Below are 19,255 nucleotides of genomic sequence, written 5' to 3' on the forward strand. Positions count from 1 at the left end.
ACAAGACTTGCATGACATATTTTGATGAACTTTTTATCCTATAAAAAAGACTTTTAATGATGTCGTCTGCTTTCCATCTCTGCCGTACCTCTGTTGTTCACACAGCTGTGCTGAGCTGCTGCTGTGTTTTACATAGGGTATGACTTTGGAAATTACCATACATAATTTAATAATAATTATAAATTATACTTTTAAACAGTCTAGAGACCTCCACTATTCTCCATAAACTGCCAGGAATCTTCATTATGAAGCAGTGCATTCGCTGGTCCTGCAAATATTTTACAATAAAAGCAGAGTGTGCTTTTACTTTTTAATGGGTAGTGTTTAAAGTGTTGTGTTTGTGACATAAGCAACACATTGGTTAGCCAGTGGCACACTTAATAATAAACCTTAACAATTAATTACAGCTGAAGAAGACCCGGGTTCTCAACCCAGTTGGAACAAGGACCTTTCTGCATGGAGTTTGCACGTTCTCCCTGTGTGTGCGTGGGTTTTTTCCAGGTTCTCCTGTTCACTCCCACAGTCCAAAAACATGCAGATTTGGGGATTAGGCAAAGTGGACACTCTGAAGTGAGTGTGAGAGTGGGCGGTTGTTGTTGTCTATGTATGTGGCCCTGTGATGGACTGATGACCTGTCCAGGGTGCACACCACTTATGTCAGCTGGAATTAGCACCAATTGACCCCCCTGTGACCCTCATGTGGAGGATAAAGAGGTAGAAGATGAATGAATGAATGATTGTTGTGTAGTGTATGCAATAAATACAAAGCAAAAGGAAGGAAAGGAAGAAAAAGACATAGAGTGTCAGTCACTTAGGCAGGAAGTGAGACAAAAGTTCTCCAATCAACAATGGTGGTGAAGACAACAAGTTTACGATTGCATCTAATAAGTGTCATTAAAACTAATGTGCCGATTATCTTCAAAGTGGCAGACATTCTTCCACAGCATTTTCCCATCAGTTCCAACATTCAGGTGTAGTAACTGTTGTGCGTGGGTTAGTGGCTGTGTGTTATGAAGGGCCAACAAATGAGGCCTTTGATCCTGCTGCAGGTACACGTATATAAGCAGCACAGTGACCTCCCTTCGCTGGACTCTCTCCTGTCTCCTGTCCTCATACTGCTTTGTCTCATTGTCTGCAGGTGTGGTGAAGACTCTCCTCAGGCCCGTCAGCTCTTATCACTGTTGTTGGACCAGACCAGCCACACTCTGCTGCTGGCCTTCCCCTCCTGTCTGGTCCGAGTGCCCACTTCTCGCTGCCACCTACACTCCCGCTGCATGAAGTGAGTGGCACATTTTGTCCTGCAGAGTATTTTTCATTCACTCAGCGTGTCTGCAGCTGATAATTAAGTCACTTTAAATCAAGCAGTGGCCGTGAGCCAAGGCAGTGGTCAATTTTTGTTTTGTCTCTGCTTTTTCACAGCTTGTCACTAAGGTGTAATGATAAAATGTGCAGCTCGGTTTTAGTTTATGTCAGTTGGAGTGAATGTATTTGTTTTTTCAAACCGCAGCTAGACGTCTTATTTTTAAAATATTTATTCAGGGAGAAATGGTATTAAACTTGACACGAGGCGTCGAGATTGGGATTTATTATAAATACCAAAAAAGCATTTGTTTATTACTGCACATATGGAGAAGTTCCACAGTGCAGCACTGCTGTCTACACATGATCATGCGCTGTCATATATCTTACTTTAGATACAGGAAATGCTCTGTACAGCCTGAGTGAATAATTTATTTATAATTTTACAGATTCTATTCCCAACTTCTTGTTTAATAAATAGTCGTTTTTGTGTCTTTGTGTGTGTGCAGGAGCTGTCTGGCCTCCAGGGATCCTTACTGTGGCTGGACCAGAGGCAGCACCTGCTCCTTCTTGAGACCAGGCACAAGGTGACAGCAGCACACTCACACACACACACACTTCCCTGTGAAGATTTATATGCCTCTGCAGACCTGCCTTCTGCCAAGACACAGCAAGTCCTGGAGAGAGAGTGTGTTGCTGCAGCCTCACTGTACAATACGTTGTCTATGCAGACGTCTGGCGAAAGAGTCAAACTATTTAAATAAGCAGATTTAATGCATGAACCTCTAAGACTTCAGACTTCAGTCTTATCCTAAAATGATGCCACGATAAGGTGCGTGTTCATTGTCGCGCAGCTATGGCTCAGAAGGTCGGACAAGATGCAGAACTGTGGCGGTAATGTGTCGTCCATAAAGTTTGTTTATTTTTATTTAAAAATAGAGACAAGAGCACATTTATTAACATGCTCATGTAAATGTGCCAGATTGTAGACAATGGCTAATTTCCATAATTTCTGTCATCCTTAGGCAGGTTGAAGTAACATAATTAACACATAAAAACACACAGTCGTATACACCCAGTAATAGGGACATCTTTACTAAGTGCAACAACAAATATTGATAAAACACAGTAGAGAGCCAATCTGCATTGCACTTTACAATGTCCATTTCTATTGCACACTGACTACTTCATTAGTCATTACAAATTGCACATCCTGGGGAACATGTCCACAGCCCGGAATTGCCCTCGTCCACTTTTAGAGCAATAAGAGATAAGTACTTTTATTGTTGGACAAATGTGTTTGTCCAACTTTCCTTGCATCGTTTTGCCACAGCAGCTCCATTTGCAGTGTCACACAACGCACAAGAGGTAACGGCGACATAAAGACATAGGATCATTACTGGGACTGGCTGTAGAATGCATAGCTGTTTATTGCATGAGAGAGACGGGGGCAGTCATTAACAGTGAGAAGACAATGGCACGGCTACAGGTCCCGGGACCTAATGGTCCTTGAGAAAACAACATATTAACAGGGACACCGCAAAGCCTAATTTGAAATACAATGTAATGGAACCATCTGCAGATACTTGTAATTATTTGACTATATTTAAACCACTTTGATAGTACACCAGTGGAAATGAATGTGGTTGTTATGCGCATCCTCTTCAAATATATCTTTTATAGAGACTTAGAAGGTTTACATTTTTACTTATTAATGCCTATAGCTACACAACGCAACTCAGTTAGTGTTTATGCCAATGAACTAAAAAGCAAATGCTAACCACTGAATTCACAGCAGCTTCCTCTGTCTCTCTGTTTTTTTGAAAGATACATTCAGTCAGGAAGTTTGAGTAATGATGTAAATGTGTTGTATAGATAGAAAATGATATATATATATATTTTTATATAGCCAGTAAAGCTTGTTGTGTGTTCAGCGTCTATATCACACCTGTACAGCTGACCCTGACCTCTGACCAACAATCAAGCTGAAGTGGGAAATCAATCATGGGATGGCACATCAATAAGTGTTATATCAATTGAATTTATTACTGTCCACAAATGCCCCCATTCATGTATATATATACACATATATATATAAAAAAAAAAACCTGAATACATTTGTATTAAAGGGCTTCATGGTTATTCCAATTAAGTCTTATTTTGTGAATTGGGAGAACTATAATTATAGGTGACTTTGTGTTTCCGTGTGATAATAAATATTGTAAATATTGAAGTGTCTAATGTGTTTAAACTGTGATATCTTTGTGGCTGCAGGCTGCCTTTTCAACAAGACGTGGAATATGGAAACACCACCTCCCATTTAGGAGACTGTGACGGTAGGTTGCAGCACTATGACATGGACACAGGTTGTGCTTAGTGGACTGAGAAAAAGGCTCCGCCTAGTGGCCCAGTCCTTTATTACGCCAGTTTACTTGTCACTGAACATTTTGTTCTTTTAACGTCAATTTCTTACCCCTGTAGGGGACAATATTTGTAATCGTTTCTGAAATTGAGACATATTTTATTAAGACGTAATATGAATTCTTCTAAAGCTGAAAATGTGTCTTAGCATCGTGTAGGGTTTTTGCATCTTTGTCAAAGCTGTTTCAGGTGGGAGTAGAGCTGGAATTTTGCTTACAGACTCACTTCCTGCAGGTCCACATATTTCCAGTGTGAGATGGTTTGATTAGAGAGAATGGAAAAGAGGTGTAGCTGCTTTGTAGATAATACAAACGGCATGATTAGAAATGCAGCATCCTCTTGCGATCTGAGAGGGGAATGGCCATGGGTAACTGGGAAGCAAGATGGAAATGGCTTAGGAGAAGAAAAAGTGATGTCATTTGTGCTGAGAGGCTCAGATGTCACTGCAGCAGCAACAGCAGAGCTACAGTGAAACCCTCTGAAGCTCTATTTTGAAAGTCAGTGGAAACAAAAAAGAAATGTAATTTCCTTTCCAGCAGAAATGGTGTTGTTTTTTGTCAGCTTTGTTTTACTCCAACTACACCATCGTAAAAACCTATTTGGATCTGAATTTCAAAAACGTCCTCATTCTGACTGACTGTTTTTTACAAATTAACAAGAGGAGAAGTCAGTGATGCCAGACTGCAGACCCCCAAGATTTGGGAGCACAGTAGAGGCCGAGCCAGAGGAGAGGCATGTACTGCTGTGTCTGCAGATGGCAGTGATTAGAGCTGGGTGGAAACACTGAGGTAATGGTATGCTGCGAAGAGAGACTCTGTGACCAGGCTGCAGGATGGAAATAGTGAAAAGAGGAGCATCAGCTGCTGTGGTCTGAGTTGTGCTGATGACAAGTGCAGGCCTCTCCCTTAACTTGGAGCCTGTGGAGCCCCAAGGCCAGACTGGAGTGAATCTCCTATTAAACACTTACACCACAGAAAGTAACCGTATAAACATGATGATCACCAATTATGAGTGTTATTGTATTTATTGATCTATCATGATACATTCTAACCTTTTGAGGGGAAAAGCATTAAGTAGTAATGAAAACAGTTTAAAATGTTGCCCTGCAGAGTGAGACAGAAAGTCCATTGTGGTATTCTACTTAATGTCATCTTCATAATTGTGTCTCTTTATCTTCAGGAATTCTGCAGCAGAGTTTGTTGATTGAACCAGAGAGCCTGGTTTCCCTCAACCTGCTCGTGGCATCTGCAGTTTCTGCATTTACCATCGGGGCGGCGCTCTCAGGCCTTGCCGTGTGTTGGATCATGGCCCATAAGCCTGCCAATCGTCGCCACAGCAACACCTCCCAGTCCTCCATCCAGCGGCGAGAAAGAGGCCTGCTTAGCAGCGGTGGAATTGGAGGCTCAGTGCTGAGTGTGACGCGGCAGGGAGGTGGAGAGCGCCCCTGCACTCAGAGTGGGGAAACCCTCTTTGTCATGCCCAATGGCTGGGTGAAGTCAGGAGAGCTTGACCCTGGTTTCCTCCCCACACCAGAACACACGCCTCAGCAGAAGCGCAGAGGCCTGCGACTGTCTGACTCCAACTCTGGAGGGTGGGACACCAGTCAGACGTACCTGGGCGGAGGCTCCGTGGGGCTGGGTTCACCCTGCCGCATGCCCCCCACTGTCTACCTGACCACCAGACTGTTTCAGCAGGGGGGAGGTGGAAGACACGGTGGTGAGGGCCGAGGGAATGACACGCCACGCCAGCACTATGTCTGCCTGAGCAAACAAGAAAAGGGAGTGAAAGGGACACCCAAGGCCCCACTCAGGAAGTCTGCAGGAGAATACATTTACCCCATGACCCCCCAGGACTCACCTGAGCGTCGGAGGGTGGTCTCAGCACCCAGTGCCCCCATGGAGTACAGTGACCCGCTGCCGCTTCGCTGGCCGGCCCAGGAAGGATACATCCTCAGTAGCCACGGCATGGTCCCCGTCTCTCTGCCCCCTCCTTCCATGCCCGCGACCAGTGGCCAGTCATATATGTCTCAGCAACACACCCCCGCGCTGAGCAGAGCTCTGCTGAGAGGAGCTCTGGAGCGAGGGGAGCTGGGCGAGCTGGTGGATCTCAGCCACCTGCTGAGTAAGAAGAACTGCAGTGACAGGACTCAGACAGGCCAGTGACTGTTGAGGAAATGAAGGGGACAACTTTCCATGTCCAAAGTTTTATTTACACAGATCTCTCTCCTCTCCCTTTCATCTGTCTGTCATTGTTATTCAGCCCCCTCTAATCTCCTCACTCAGACACCCACCCCACCCCCACATTTCACCCCATAATGAGTCTCTCCATATGACTGGCTGCTGGGTCTGCCACTCATATCCTGGCTCACACTAATTGGTCCGATGGACTGAGGTTGTTGCTGTGTCTGCAATGCAGAGTTGCCTCGCTCTCCTGCTACTGAGCAGCAGAAGCAGGAAGAGGGAAGAGAGGGGATGGAGAGAGAAGTGAAAGGAAAGTAGAAATGGGGGCAGACAGGATGTGGACAAAGATGGACATGGCACTTAGCAGCTGTCGGCTCTGTGCAGATTAACTGAGGTTGCAGAAGCAGTCCGGTCCCGCCACAAGAGTCAGTTGTTTTTGTTTTTTTCTTGGATGACACTGACGAGGCCGCCACCCATCTGCTCTCCCGCGATAGAACCTGTTGTTTTGATGCCAAGTAGGTGCTTGAAGTGAAATTGCAAAATTTTGAACTTCAATGGACATGAGGTTTAACTCAAAAACTGGAGTCATTGTGACTTTAAACACAAATCGAATGAATCCCGAGGCGTCGCCGTTTTCTCTTTTTCTCTTTCTCCGTGCTGCACATGTACTGCACACACAACACAAGGATTCATGTGTTTGTATAGGTGGGTATTTAGTATTTCATGTACTTGAGAGTAAGGACGTGAGTGCCAAAAGCCTCTAACCTGTCTCATGGGGATATGGGACCATAACTCACTTCTTTGGAGAGCAGAGTGCGGGAGTGAAACGTCAGCACTTTTTCTGCCAACTGCATGCTCTCTGTAATGACGGCATCTCAGCCGCCCATTGCTCTTTTTGTTTGCCTCCTTCCACACCACATACTCTTCGGTGACTTATAACACATGAGGACGTCGGGGAGAGGTTAAACTGCAACCCTGGACTGAAACGAGACCTCTGAGCAGAGCAGAAAAACTGTGAATTTCTAGATGGTCAATCAATACACTGCAATATATTAAGACTCTGTCATTCACTGCTACATTAATACACATGTTTTTAATGCTGCGTTAGAGAATACAGTCCAGTTTTACTAGACAAAGTTTCCCCATAAGCCCACGGTGGGTCATTGTCCCACAGATATGATGCAGAATAAATTGACAGTTACAGTGTTGATGAATGAACCCTCTGGTTTAACGCCGAGCCAATAGGGGCAATGAAAGTGTTCCCAGGAGGCAAATGGACTATAAATTCAGCATATCAAAGTGTCTACTTGCATGAAGTAGTCTGCATTTAGATCAACACAACATGGTCTGAAAGTGTTAGTGAATAGATGCAAGTCATAAAACGAGACAAGATAAAGATGACAAAAGCAGAATCGCAAGGCGGCTTTGACTAAATGAGGCGCTACAACAGCCACAGAGCGTAGTGAGAGTGTGGGTTAGTTGAAGCCGACCGGACTGGATTTCCGTCCTGGAGTCGGTAGAACAAATGCTAGTTTGCAATGGCCTCATAGTGAGCAGCAATATATGGTTTATCTGTACATAGTAAATTTTGATTTAGATGAAATGATAAGACATACGGTAACTCCAAAACATGACATCAGGCATTGGCTTGATTTGTCATATCGTTTTAATCATTGATATATGAAAAAAAAAATTCTGTTTCAGTGTAAATTTCATATCAACCTGCTCTGTTTTTTACATCTTTATGTCAAACCCAACTTATGAATGATTAACTGATTACTGAAGCAAAAAAAACAAAAAAAAAAACTGAAAGTGCCATGAAGACCATTTCAATCAGCAGTGCACCTGTTTCATATACTGTGGGGATGGAGAACTCAGTTATCGCAGTATACTGTACATGCACTGTGTCTGCGTTTGCCCTTCCATGCTGACTGTTATGTTCGTTCATTTAGACGTCCGATCAGATTGTACTGTTGAAATTGTTTCCCTCTGTGAGATGCTGCTGATGCTGACCATTTTTTTTTTTGTTGTTTGTTTGTTTTTTTGTTTTTTTTTGGAGGAGGGGGTCTGTTTATAAACTACTCTCACCCATCACGTGCTGTACATATGTAAGAATAAATACAGACATTTTGTCATGCCCTTTATGATGATATTGTAACAATGACATGGACTGTGTTTAATCCAGAGTAGCCAACATGTAATAATAGTGATCGATAAGTAGTTCATAAGCAGACCTTCGCGTGGACAGGAATGATGAGCGGGAACGCTGCACATCTCATTTTTTTTTGCCTTTCCTTGTAGTCTTAGTGACTCTCTTGTCATCTTCAACCAACTGCCATACTGGGGGATCTTGAAAGTGATTCTCACCATCTCGAGTAAAAACGAATGTGTGCGTTCTTCTCTGTTGATTGTCATTCTGCTGTGTGCAGTAATAAGGAAAAAGCACATCTTTTTGCATTCTGAAAAGGAGCTGTCCTGCATCATGTGTGAATAGTGTAAATAGTCATGCTGATGGTTATAGTGTATCAGTTTGGTTTTTCGTGGGTGGGGAACATTAAAGCTCTTCTGAGACGAGACTGTGTTTAAGGTGTGAGGTTTTTGATTTACTTGGTTTGTGCGTTTTTTTCAGTGATGATCCTGTGAATAAAATGTACATACAGTATTGACGTGATTCTGAATGACTGCTGAGCTCAGTTGTTTCTTTCTTGTTGTTAGAGTAGAATCATGGGCCTGATCTCAGCCAGAACTGAGCCATCTCATTTGACTGCTGAGTTTCTGTTGCAGTTGCTAAGATACTGCTGTTATAATAACCATCAGTCTTTGGAGTACTGCTATTAAATGATTATTCACTTGACTGCTGACGTTGTTGTGTGTGCATTCTGAACACACTAACAGAAATAAAGGCGCACCATTATACACATGCCCACACGAACAACACACGTCTACAGAGGCAGCTCTGCTGCTTCACAGCTGTGGTGATGTGTGCATCATCACTGCACTTTATTTTCTTTGAAAGAGAAATGTTTCCCCATCAGATCAAAAGGTTGTTTCACAGGCATCGACCAGAACAGGAAACGCCTCATAAGCATTTACCTCTCTTTCCACAAGAGGGAGCTGGACACTGGCCTCCATGCATGTAGCCTCTGCAGAGGGAGTGAGTGTCCTAAACTCTTGGGTGTCTGTGCAGTGACTGAACACTGTCTGTCTCTTGGTCTGATGTAAGGCTCTAAACATCAACAGAGAGAGCAATAATAATAAGTGAGTTTAAGACTAACTTTAACCTAAACATATCTTTACCATAAACTACAAGTGTGTCTACACCAAAAAAAAAGACAATAATGTGGACCTTTTTTTGTCCAAATACAGAAAACAAGTGCCCAATAAGATCTGCCACCAACCCAACACCTCCACTAAATCAGGGTTCGTAAAAACAAACTATTAATATTAGTCAACTTGAGGAATCAGCTGAAGAAGTTTATTTTTGCATTAGCTCATCCTTCCCCTCCAGGTGTATTGGAGAAACCTACACGATGTAGCCTTGAGTTGTCATTAAAACTCAAAAGACGGTTAGTTTGTCCACTGTGGGCTCTTGTAAAACCATAGTAGTAACATAATCAGGTGATTGTACACTTAAAAGTAGTCTGTCTATCTAATAAATTGGTAATCTCACAAAAGAAGAAAAACACCACAGCTGAATAGCAATCTTCATTTCACCTTCCCTGTTCCCTAAAATGCTTATTTCTTTATAACTACACATTTCAAATTAGGGAAACACCAAGGCACAACGAAAGTCTCATTTCATCCCCCCCCCCACACACACACACTGTGAATTTAAGACTTATGAATAAAACCGTTTCAGTAAGAAATAGTAGCTAATAGAATCAAAACAGCAGTTTGTAGCGGCAATCCATTCAGACACAAGTAAATACACATGTGGAGGCGTGGATACTTCCTGCCAGTTTAGAGGCGGAGTGTACATGTAGTTAACCAGGAAGGCAACATGTATTGGCGTGTAGCAGACGATGAACACAATCATGTTTGCTTTTACGATATAAACTATGCTTTTCCTCTGCTCTGATTTGTCATCTGTCTTTGTCAGAATAGAGATGATCTGACTGGAGCAGAAGACAATGATGACCAGTGGAGTGAGGAAGCCCATGCAGATCAGAATCCCAATAACTTGTATTTTAAGCGCTTGATCTTTGCGTCTTTCATAACATGTCCAGAGATTCTCGGGGTAATTCTCCTTCCGGAATATGGCACATATAGTCAGGAGAGTTGCCCAGATAAACAGACAAACAACAAAGGCCGCCTCCTTCTTCTTCCTCCAAAATCTGGCCTGCAGAGGGAACCTTATAATCAGGTAGCGCTGGATGCTGATGGCGGTCATGGTCATGATGCTGGCGTACATGTTAATGAAATGCATGTACAGGAGGAAAGTGCAAAAGGTGGTCTTTTCCAGGCAGCCGAAGGCGTCGTAGATCCTGAAGGGAAGGAAGAGGATGAAGGCAAAATCGGCGACAGCCAGGTTGAACATGTAGATGTGTGTGTCTGTCCAGGAATCTCGCTTTGAAATGAAGGCATGCAGAGCTGCCGCATTGACGAGTGCACCCAGAAGAAACACGGGACTGTAGGCCAAACCCTGAAGGGGCTCCACATGGCAGTTGGTGGTAATGTTAGTGTTGTTTATGCACATAGTTATCTGTAAAAGAGGTGACCATGACAGTTAAACAAACCCCACACATATTACATAGAATGCTCCAGTGTGTAAGGATTAGAGACGTCTACTGGTTCATCTACTCGACTCAACCCGCCCCCTTTACCACAGATGATAGGAAACTACAGTGGCCTTCACATACCAGAAATGATACGATCACTCTCAGACCACTCTGCTCTCTTCCTTTTTCTTTGCTGGTTTGTGCATCTGGGTTAGCAGTGCAGCGTCAGTGTGTGTCTCTTTTATTACTGATACAATATCTCTTGTATTTGTAATCCAAACAATGTCAAAGTCAGAACCGCAACACAGTTACACACACCTGACAAGCCTGTCAAGTGACCTGTTGGACAGTTACGTGAATAACGGACTTTCTTGGCATTATAGTAAGATACTGTAGATGTAGGAGGAGAATTTGGGCTGCTGTCAAAACATGGCGGTGCAGGATGTTCTCCTTAAAGCAAGGCCCTCGCCTAAAGTGCATATAAAAGGCGTAGGGATCACCAGGCACAGGGAGTCTTTCAAACGGGAGGTTATGAGTTTATGATCGGTCCCTGGCAAGAAACTTTGTGTGGTCATTAGACTTATTCTAAATGTTACACACTGGACCTTGAAAAGACAGGAGCACTTCTTATTTTTCAAGTTCTAAAAACAATTCTCATGTGCACAAAACATTTAGCCGGTGTAATCACTCCTGTTAAAAGACCACAAGACCTGAAGGGGTCTGTGCTGGCATTACCCACAGGATTCTGGTGTAATAAGTGAGCAGCTAATAACCCTCGAGCACCAGATCCTTTTTTTTATTATGTTTGTTTAACCAACAGCAATCATGCATGCTCAAAATCACATTACTTGAGGCACGCGTAGTCTTGTATACACAGCTCCCTCTGGAGTCATAGTCAGTGTTTTTTCTTTCATGCACTATGACAAATTTCAAAGTAAACTTAACCTGACAATAGATATCACTTCAACACATGAGGATAAGTTAATGAAATTAAGATCATTTGATGTATACACTTGTCATATCTTCAAGTCAAGCACGCATTCACTTCCCAGAATACTTGATGACAACTAGCAGTTCCAAGTAATATTGATTTTAATTCAATTATATTTCGGCGTTTTCATTATCCAGACCAACTGCCATAACATCACACTGAAATAACATACAACTTTTGCATTAACCTGTTCTGTTTATGCAGAACAGGATTATGCAATCAGGAGCATTAGCCAGTCACAGTCATGTGGCAAATAACAGTAAAAACTAACATTTAAAAAAAATTAAACTAGTCTAAATTTAGGCATACTATTAAGACGAATAAATAAAACCTTGACTCACCAACTGAGCTGTACTCTTGTTCACGAGACTAACTGATCTTTAAAGGCAGCTGTGACAGAAGACAGTACATGCAAGTTAGAGGGAAAACAGTTGCATCATTTCCGCTTTTCTGTGGGTTTTCATGCCGGCAGACCCATTTTTTCGGATCCAAATTTAGAAGTGTGAATTAGGTAGAAAAGGAAGTTACACTAAAGGTTAAAGGGCATCGTCAAGAGTTGCCCGACTGGAAAAGAAAACAAAGTAACTGTCGACTGCTTTTCAACTGGCCACACCAGATCAAAGTGACTGTCTTTTTTTCTCACATATTTAAATGTGGATTATCTGGGAAAATCATCTACAGTACATCCACTGACTGTTGTTGTGCTTCCCTCTTAGCCAGGTCACTCTGCTTGTCTTTGGACTTGCTGGAGACTTGAAGGTGAAGATTCGACACTTGCATGTGCGTGACTTACTCTCATCTCTGGAAATTAGTAAATAAGGAGGAAGTAAGATTGCACATTAAGCACTCTCACACACACACACACACACACACACTCGGACTTGGCTTCCTGAACAAAACTGATGAGCTGATTCTTTACATGCAAAACCGCACAGATTGTGTTTGCATATTCTTTCTGTCTGCACGACATCAAAGTCTGTTGTGATGTTAACCGTGGGTGCATTCACACCTGTAAACTATAGTCTACCATTATGTTATAATAGCTGTCCTCTTGTGATCAGGTCACCCAGAACATATGTAAAGCAACACTAGGTAACTGTTTTTAACCTAAAGGGTTAAATATCAGGCTACACATAGTCACTTCTATGTAGTTTTTAACCATTTTTCTATTCTATTATGTCACCATTTTACTGCTTTACTTCTATTTCTGATTGATTTTATGTTACATACCTTTTATGTTGCTGTGCCTTTAAATCGGTAAAGCACTTCACTTGGGTCAACCATGGTTGTTTTTGGGTGTGCTTGACTAAAAACCTTAAAAGCAGAGTTGTGACTGACGATCTGTCCAGCGTGTACCCCGCCTGTCGCCTCACGTCAGCTTAAGCTCAAGTCCCCCCGCGACCCTCATGTGGAGGATAAAGCAGTAGAAGATGAATGGATGGATATTTTACTGTCCCCAAAAGGCAAGGCAAGGCTGTTTTAAAAATAGAGCACTTTTTATACAGATTTGAGGTAGTGTGTGACACTAAAGTTTAATTTTATTAATCCCCTTAGGGAAAGTATTCCTCTGCATTTGACCCATCCTAGAATTAGGAGCAGTGGGCTGCCACACTGAGTAGCACCCAGGGAGCATTGGGAGTTGGGTACCCCAGCCCTTTTAGGCCAGGTGGGGATTTGAACCGGCAACAAGTCAAGTTCCCTTTCCACTTGGCCACGGGCTGCCCACTAACCTTCTTCTTCTTAAAATGTGTGTGTCAAGTTTTGTTTGGTATATGCTCACTCGCAGTATGTGCCTGTTTGTCTTTTGGGGCCTGATTCGCTCGTCTACGATTGGACGTGATGTCAGAGTCAGTCCGTTGTAAATGTTTGAGTGAATGAGCTTTTATAATGAACATCGTCACAATGAGTCAGAGACATTCTTATCATTGGAATATCGTTTGTCCAGGGACGATAATGGAACAATGGACGTGCTTGTTCTCAGTGACCATGAACCCTGACAGACAAATCAAATGATGTCTGCATCGACATGAGCTGTTATACAGTAATACAAGCACGGCGATCTTCTAATCAGGGTGATGATGTCATGGCTGTGAGAGAGAGAGAGAGACTGACTCACTGATTCTGGCTCCTGGCAACGTTGTATAAAGAAGTTCTTTCTGTATATCATTATCCATAAATGTTTCAGACAGTGGGACAGTTTCCTGTGTAGGAGACAAATACATTTAATTTTAAAACTCCTTTGTGGGGGAGGACAAAGATTCACATTGTAGGTTTAGCCCTTGTCGTCCCTGTGGACTATTCATCATTGACCATGTTTAAAACTGTGTGTGTGTGTGTGTGGGGGGGGGGAGTTTCAGACAATAAAAGTGTTCAACTGAAACCAAATCTGGACTTTGTCAGTTATTAATGTGGACCGACGTAACCTTTAGTCAACAAGTCACCGCAGTGAGCAAAGTGCAAAGGTGAAAACACAACGTCAGCCTCACTTCAGAATTCAAAATTGTACTGAAACGCTGAAAGTTCATCCAACGAGCAAAGGAAAGAAACAAAGCATGAACATCTGAGGGCCTGGGGGGTGGAAATCTGAAAACCTACTCTGGAAAAACAATAATGGTAAAATGACAGGCTAAACGGAATAGTTGAGAAAACATGGAGTGGCCATTTTGCATGCTATTTTTTGTAGTTAAACCTATTTTTAGTTGCTGCAGTTTGGTTTCAGGAAACTTTTTGACATGTCTCTTCAAGAGGAGGAAGATTCCGTCCTTGGCCTCTGAACTGTCATGTGGACTATGTAAAACCTGAGGCAACAATGATCCCAATAATGCTGAAAGTGAGGTGTGGCTGCCTGTGTGTGTGGAGATGCAGTGACATGTGAATTATTATTATTAATCTATTGTTTACGTGTTACATCTAACTCACTGTTCACTGAAATGACCTTCACAATTACTACTTCTACGGGAAAAAAAACAGCAAAAAAAAGCTCTGGAAATATTGGATTACTTCTTGTTTATTAGTGATTACAGCTCGTATTTTTGCAGCGATTGCATTTTGGAGACGTTCCGATTTTATTAAAAGCTGCTTTATACTTGAAAGGTATAATCCCCTGCACAAATGTAACACTGCACAGGAAATGAATGGGCTCGACATTACGGATGCAGTCCGTTGTTGACATTCATTTTGTTTTAAATCCTTTTAGGCTTGTGCTGTTTTCACAAAGATATTGCCCAGATCTGCCTGGTGCTGGTACGTCATTTTGCAGATATGTTTTTATGTGCAAGTCTCAGAATGATCGGTTTTGACTCATGTCTGCCTATCTGTTAACCACTTGGCTGACTCTCCTTCCTGCCTCCCTGTGTTAATTCCTGTCTGTCTGGTACGCTTTCAAATGTAAGTCGTGAGGCGGGTGGTGGGTAGATGAAGGTTGGAGAAAGGGGTGGGGTTTCGGGGGGGGGGGGTTCCATCGCTTAAACTAGGTCAGTGAAGACACACCCCTCTCTCCCCTCCATGTGCCCCTGCTGTCCCCCCTCCTGTCTCCTTTCTCTCCCCTTTTCCTTCTGCTCCCTACGCAATGCAGACTTTCAGCACAGGTCTCCCGTTTCCCCTTTATTACCTCCAGAATCCAGAAAACACACAGCACAGCTTGACGCTCTGTTGATGACACTGATACATCCTCCATGCAAACAATAGGCAAACAACGCATTAGCAGAACAAAAGCTGGTTTGCACTTTAACAAATGTCAGTGAGATGCAATGAATCAGCTGCACCATATGGATCTGCTGCTCAGCCAGAGTTTCAGTGTGTGTGTGTGTGTGAGATGACAGATTACATAAGGCTTTATCATTGCATAATGTTTGTGGCGGTCGACAATCTGTGATCTGACACCTCCACACAGGAACACACGCATCTTCATCATCGTCATCGTAACTGTGTCAACTGTTACGATGTTACTGTTACGTTGTGTGTGTGTGTGTGCATGTGTTAAATTGGCCATGTGGACCAATTGTCAAACAAATCTATCTTTGTGAGGACATTTTGACCTTGTGAGGACATGTTGGCTGGTCCACACAACTTTAACAGTCTTTTTGAAGACCTGTTTAGGCCTTTAGTTGCGATGTTTAGCGTTTAGGTTAGTGTAAGGTACGGTGGCCGACAGGGGCAAACACACTGCAACGATCCATGCAGAAGGAGAAACGAGCTGCATATTCACAAATGCTGCGGATTCCCAAAACACCTGCAAGTCCCAAAACACCAGCAAGTCCTAAAACGGCACCAGGTGCATTTGTTCCTGTCGGCCACCGTAGTACAGGGCTAGTGAATGGATTATGTCTATGAGAGTCTATGCAAAGTATGCAAAACCAGTGTGTGTACGTGCCTGTAGAATTTTGATTTATTACCTACCCAAAAAGATCTTGTTAGACTTGTCCTCACAACTTTAAAGAGTGTTTTGACAATTATAACACTTAGTTTTAGGGTCAGTGTTAGAATTAGATTTGGTTAAAGGACCTTGTGAGGACATTTGGGCTGGTCCACACAACTTAAACTCTTTTTGAAGACCTGGTTTTAGGGTTAGGGTTAGAATTAGGTTTAGGTTAGGGTTAGAGTAAGGGGCTAGGGTTAGGCATTTTATGGTGATGGAGTAAGGGGCTAGGGAATTATGTCTATGAGTGTCCTCATTAAGAATAAAAGCTCTGTGTGTGTGTGTGCGTGCGCGTGTGTGTGTGTGAGAATAAAGAACAATCATTGCATTCATCTGCCCTTTTTAAGCACCATCAAATACACAACTTGTGACTTATCATGTGTCAGTGCTGCTTTTTTGACAATAATGACTGAGAGGACTGTGAAATATGCATGCCAAACAGCTAACACCAAGTATTACATAAGCCTTACGTGTCATACCACAATCCCCACACTAGATGGCTCTGTTTCTGTCTCTGTTCGGTTGTGCGGTGATGAGTCATTCTCGGCGGTTATATATGAACTGAAGTCTGAATCACCAAGTGCAGCATGTCCAGCTCAATAAACATCAATGTGCAGTCAGCTATGAGGACACACTGAATACATGACAGCAAGAGTCCCAAAAAAAGGAAGGTTCTGAATTTGCATTTGAAAACTATATTCAATATTCAGAAATTAGACAATAATGCGGCACAAGAAGAGACAAATGTAAAAGTGATGTATCGCGGTGATTCCCGGCTGATTCAATCGTTTGAGGTGCTTCTCTGCTGTTGCACGGATATGAAAGAGAATCGAGGATCTGAGGGGATGTGAGAGGATAAAAGAAAATTTGAGGATGAAAGGAGGGGTGTTGAGTTGCCATGTGTGATAGCATGTGGCACATATACCCTGGTACATAGGCTGTGTGTGTGTGTGTGTGTTTGTTTGTCAGGTTCACGTGCACGTTGACTTAGGGAGAAGATAAACACAGTTACCATGGCGACCTCAAGTTACTCTAAACACATCTTTGCATGGCACATATTTGTGTTAGCATGGGACGCGTCCTCCACGATGACGCAAAGACGCATGTGCTGTCATTTACGGTTATGAATAGGTTCAAACACTTCAATCGGCCACAACTCTCTTTTGTTTTGAAAATGTGTTCCCCCTTTTTCTATATGTGTGTGGGAGTGGACGTTATCTTTAGAGAAACAAAGGAGAGATGTCGAATCCGCTCCCAGACAAGTCTAGACGTAGGTTTAACAAATTCAGCGGCATGTTGTGTAGAAAAAGAAGTTCTGTTCAGAGCGTAGCTAGTTTGATTCACATGACTATTTGTACAAGAGGAAATACCAGCCTTCCTCTGTTGAGCTCTAAAGAGTGAAGTCTGTAAAATGTTGTGGTTCCACAAACACAAGGAGTGAGTGTCAGAAATTGCCTCTGAAAGCAGACACACATATTCGATACAACTGAAATCACAGGGTCTGTAAATAGGATATTAATAAACAGCACTTCGGGCATGTTTAAATACTTGACATTGGATTTTTACAAGCCAATACATCACCAACTGGTTTTGACCTTGAAAGTCTTGTGTGTAAGAGTCAAGCGTCAAGCAAAACAGTGTGATAGAATTAAGACAGTCCTTGAGCGTGCCACTATTATCGGGCTTGTTTTTATTTTTACGTTTGATTGACAGGAACCAAACAACATGTAATGACTGATACAGAGAGGTGCTGAACGGGAAATGCAAAACAACCAAAGCAGAGGTAGAAAAAAAAGCAAGAGGTTCTTTAAGAAGAGATGAATCAAGGGCATCAAAGAAAAGTATCCTCGCTGAAGCCAACGCAGAAGTAGCAATATTGTGAATAGCCACCAGGGGGCGACTCCGCCGATTGCAAAAAGAACTCAACTTGAATGGAAGTCTATGGAGACATCTACTTCTCACTTGACTTACATCATCTGTTTACATTTCCATGATACGTTTATGGCCTCAGTCGCCAGTTTCAGCTCTTCATCACTAAAGCATGATGTCAATTTTGTAGATTTCGGTCCCGACTACAGACCGTGTCATGTGGCCCTCAATTCAGCTCTTGAGGACCTGGCTAATCAAGAATCTTTACTGAAAAGCTTTCAGGGCCTTTTATAACTCAGAACATCGAATCGTCAGGGTTTAGGTTCAGGAGACTGAATACAAATATACAAAGATAATTAATCTGAAATACTTCTTTCTCAATAGAGGATATTGAGTTAAAGCTTGAAATGTGGAATAATCGATGCAAGCTGTGCTGAGTGCCAGGCAGCCGGGAGTGTATGTCAGGTCAAAGACACAGCTACAGGCGAATCATGTTCATTTTCAAACAAAACCTCAACATCACCAACCAGATATTCAATTTTACTGTGATAGAAGACCAAAGAAACCGAGAAATATTTACTATTATTTAAGAAGATGAAATCATAGATCTTGTCAGCCCTTGACGCAACAAAAATATGTTTTGCATAAAGCACGTGAGCAAAGGGAGTTCATCTTCTCTTTGAGATAAGTCTTTTCCTCATGACCCGCGATTGAACTCATCTTTTATTTATTGTGCATAGTTATCAAACTCAAGAGCTGCAGAGCATATAAAAAATTAAACTGATAATGAGAAACGGAGAGTGAAGAAGAAACAGATGTGCTGGAGTGTGGAGATCCGACAGGAGCTGGAAAGATAAAAAAAAGAAAAAAAGAACGGGAGTGGAATGGAGAAAATATGGAGATAGGGCATGGGTATGAGGTGGAGGATGAGCAGATCATCACAGGAGGGAACAAGGTCTGTACTTTATCTGACACAGTGACCTAGTGACGCAGCAGAGCTCACAGCTCCAGATTACAGAGCAGTCACTTCAGGGAGGCAGTGAGCGGGATTAATGGCGATTTCAGAGAGGAGAAAACAGGGAGATTACACAAATGAGGAAAGAGGCAATGTGGGGATTACAGCTTTGTGCCTGAAATAATCTCAGCAAGTGACTGACACAGCCCAGTACATGTGTGCATGTGTTTCGGCCATTTTGTGGATGTGATGCACAACTGAGTGCAAATTAAGAAATGACACAAAGTGGTGAACATTATGTGGGATACATGTAGGCTACATGTACACCCATGTTCACACATGAATCCTTACCACCTATTTAAAATGTGCCACGCGAGAAACTAGACTGGAATGTAAGGACTTGGT

The 19,255-nt window shown here is 42.6% G+C and overlaps 2 protein-coding genes across 2 annotated transcripts in view; one reads left to right on the forward strand and one right to left on the reverse strand.

Moving 5' to 3' along the window:
• sema6ba (sema domain, transmembrane domain (TM), and cytoplasmic domain, (semaphorin) 6Ba) overlaps window positions 1–8,476 on the forward strand; it is a 30,127-nt gene extending 21,651 nt beyond the window's left edge. The window contains exons 14-17 of the mRNA XM_058632608.1: window positions 1,139–1,279; window positions 1,809–1,886; window positions 3,574–3,635; window positions 4,900–8,476. Of these exons, the coding sequence (XP_058488591.1) occupies window positions 1,139–1,279; window positions 1,809–1,886; window positions 3,574–3,635; window positions 4,900–5,882 (1,264 nt within the window). The 3' untranslated portion in view covers window positions 5,883–8,476. The remainder of the gene's footprint in view (window positions 1–1,138; window positions 1,280–1,808; window positions 1,887–3,573; window positions 3,636–4,899) is intronic.
• Window positions 7,629–12,010, reverse strand: gpr35b (G-protein coupled receptor 35 b). The gene is made up of 2 exons (XM_058632620.1): window positions 11,951–12,010; window positions 7,629–10,602 (listed from the first exon to the last, which is right to left on the reverse strand). Exon 2 carries the CDS (start codon window positions 10,594–10,596, stop codon window positions 9,739–9,741), a length of 858 nt encoding a protein of 285 aa, XP_058488603.1. The 5' UTR covers window positions 10,597–10,602; window positions 11,951–12,010; the 3' UTR covers window positions 7,629–9,738.
• Between the last annotated feature and the right edge of the window lie 7,245 nt (window positions 12,011–19,255).

Source organism: Solea solea, chromosome 1, assembly GCF_958295425.1.
Source record: "Solea solea chromosome 1, fSolSol10.1, whole genome shotgun sequence".
Classification (NCBI taxonomy): domain Eukaryota; kingdom Metazoa; phylum Chordata; class Actinopteri; order Pleuronectiformes; family Soleidae; genus Solea; species Solea solea.

Bases quoted from the DNA above. Each gene is read 5' to 3' on its own strand.
- gpr35b (XM_058632620.1), bottom strand. From the start codon at position 10,596: ATGTGCATAAACAACACTAACATTACCACCAACTGCCATGTGGAGCCC.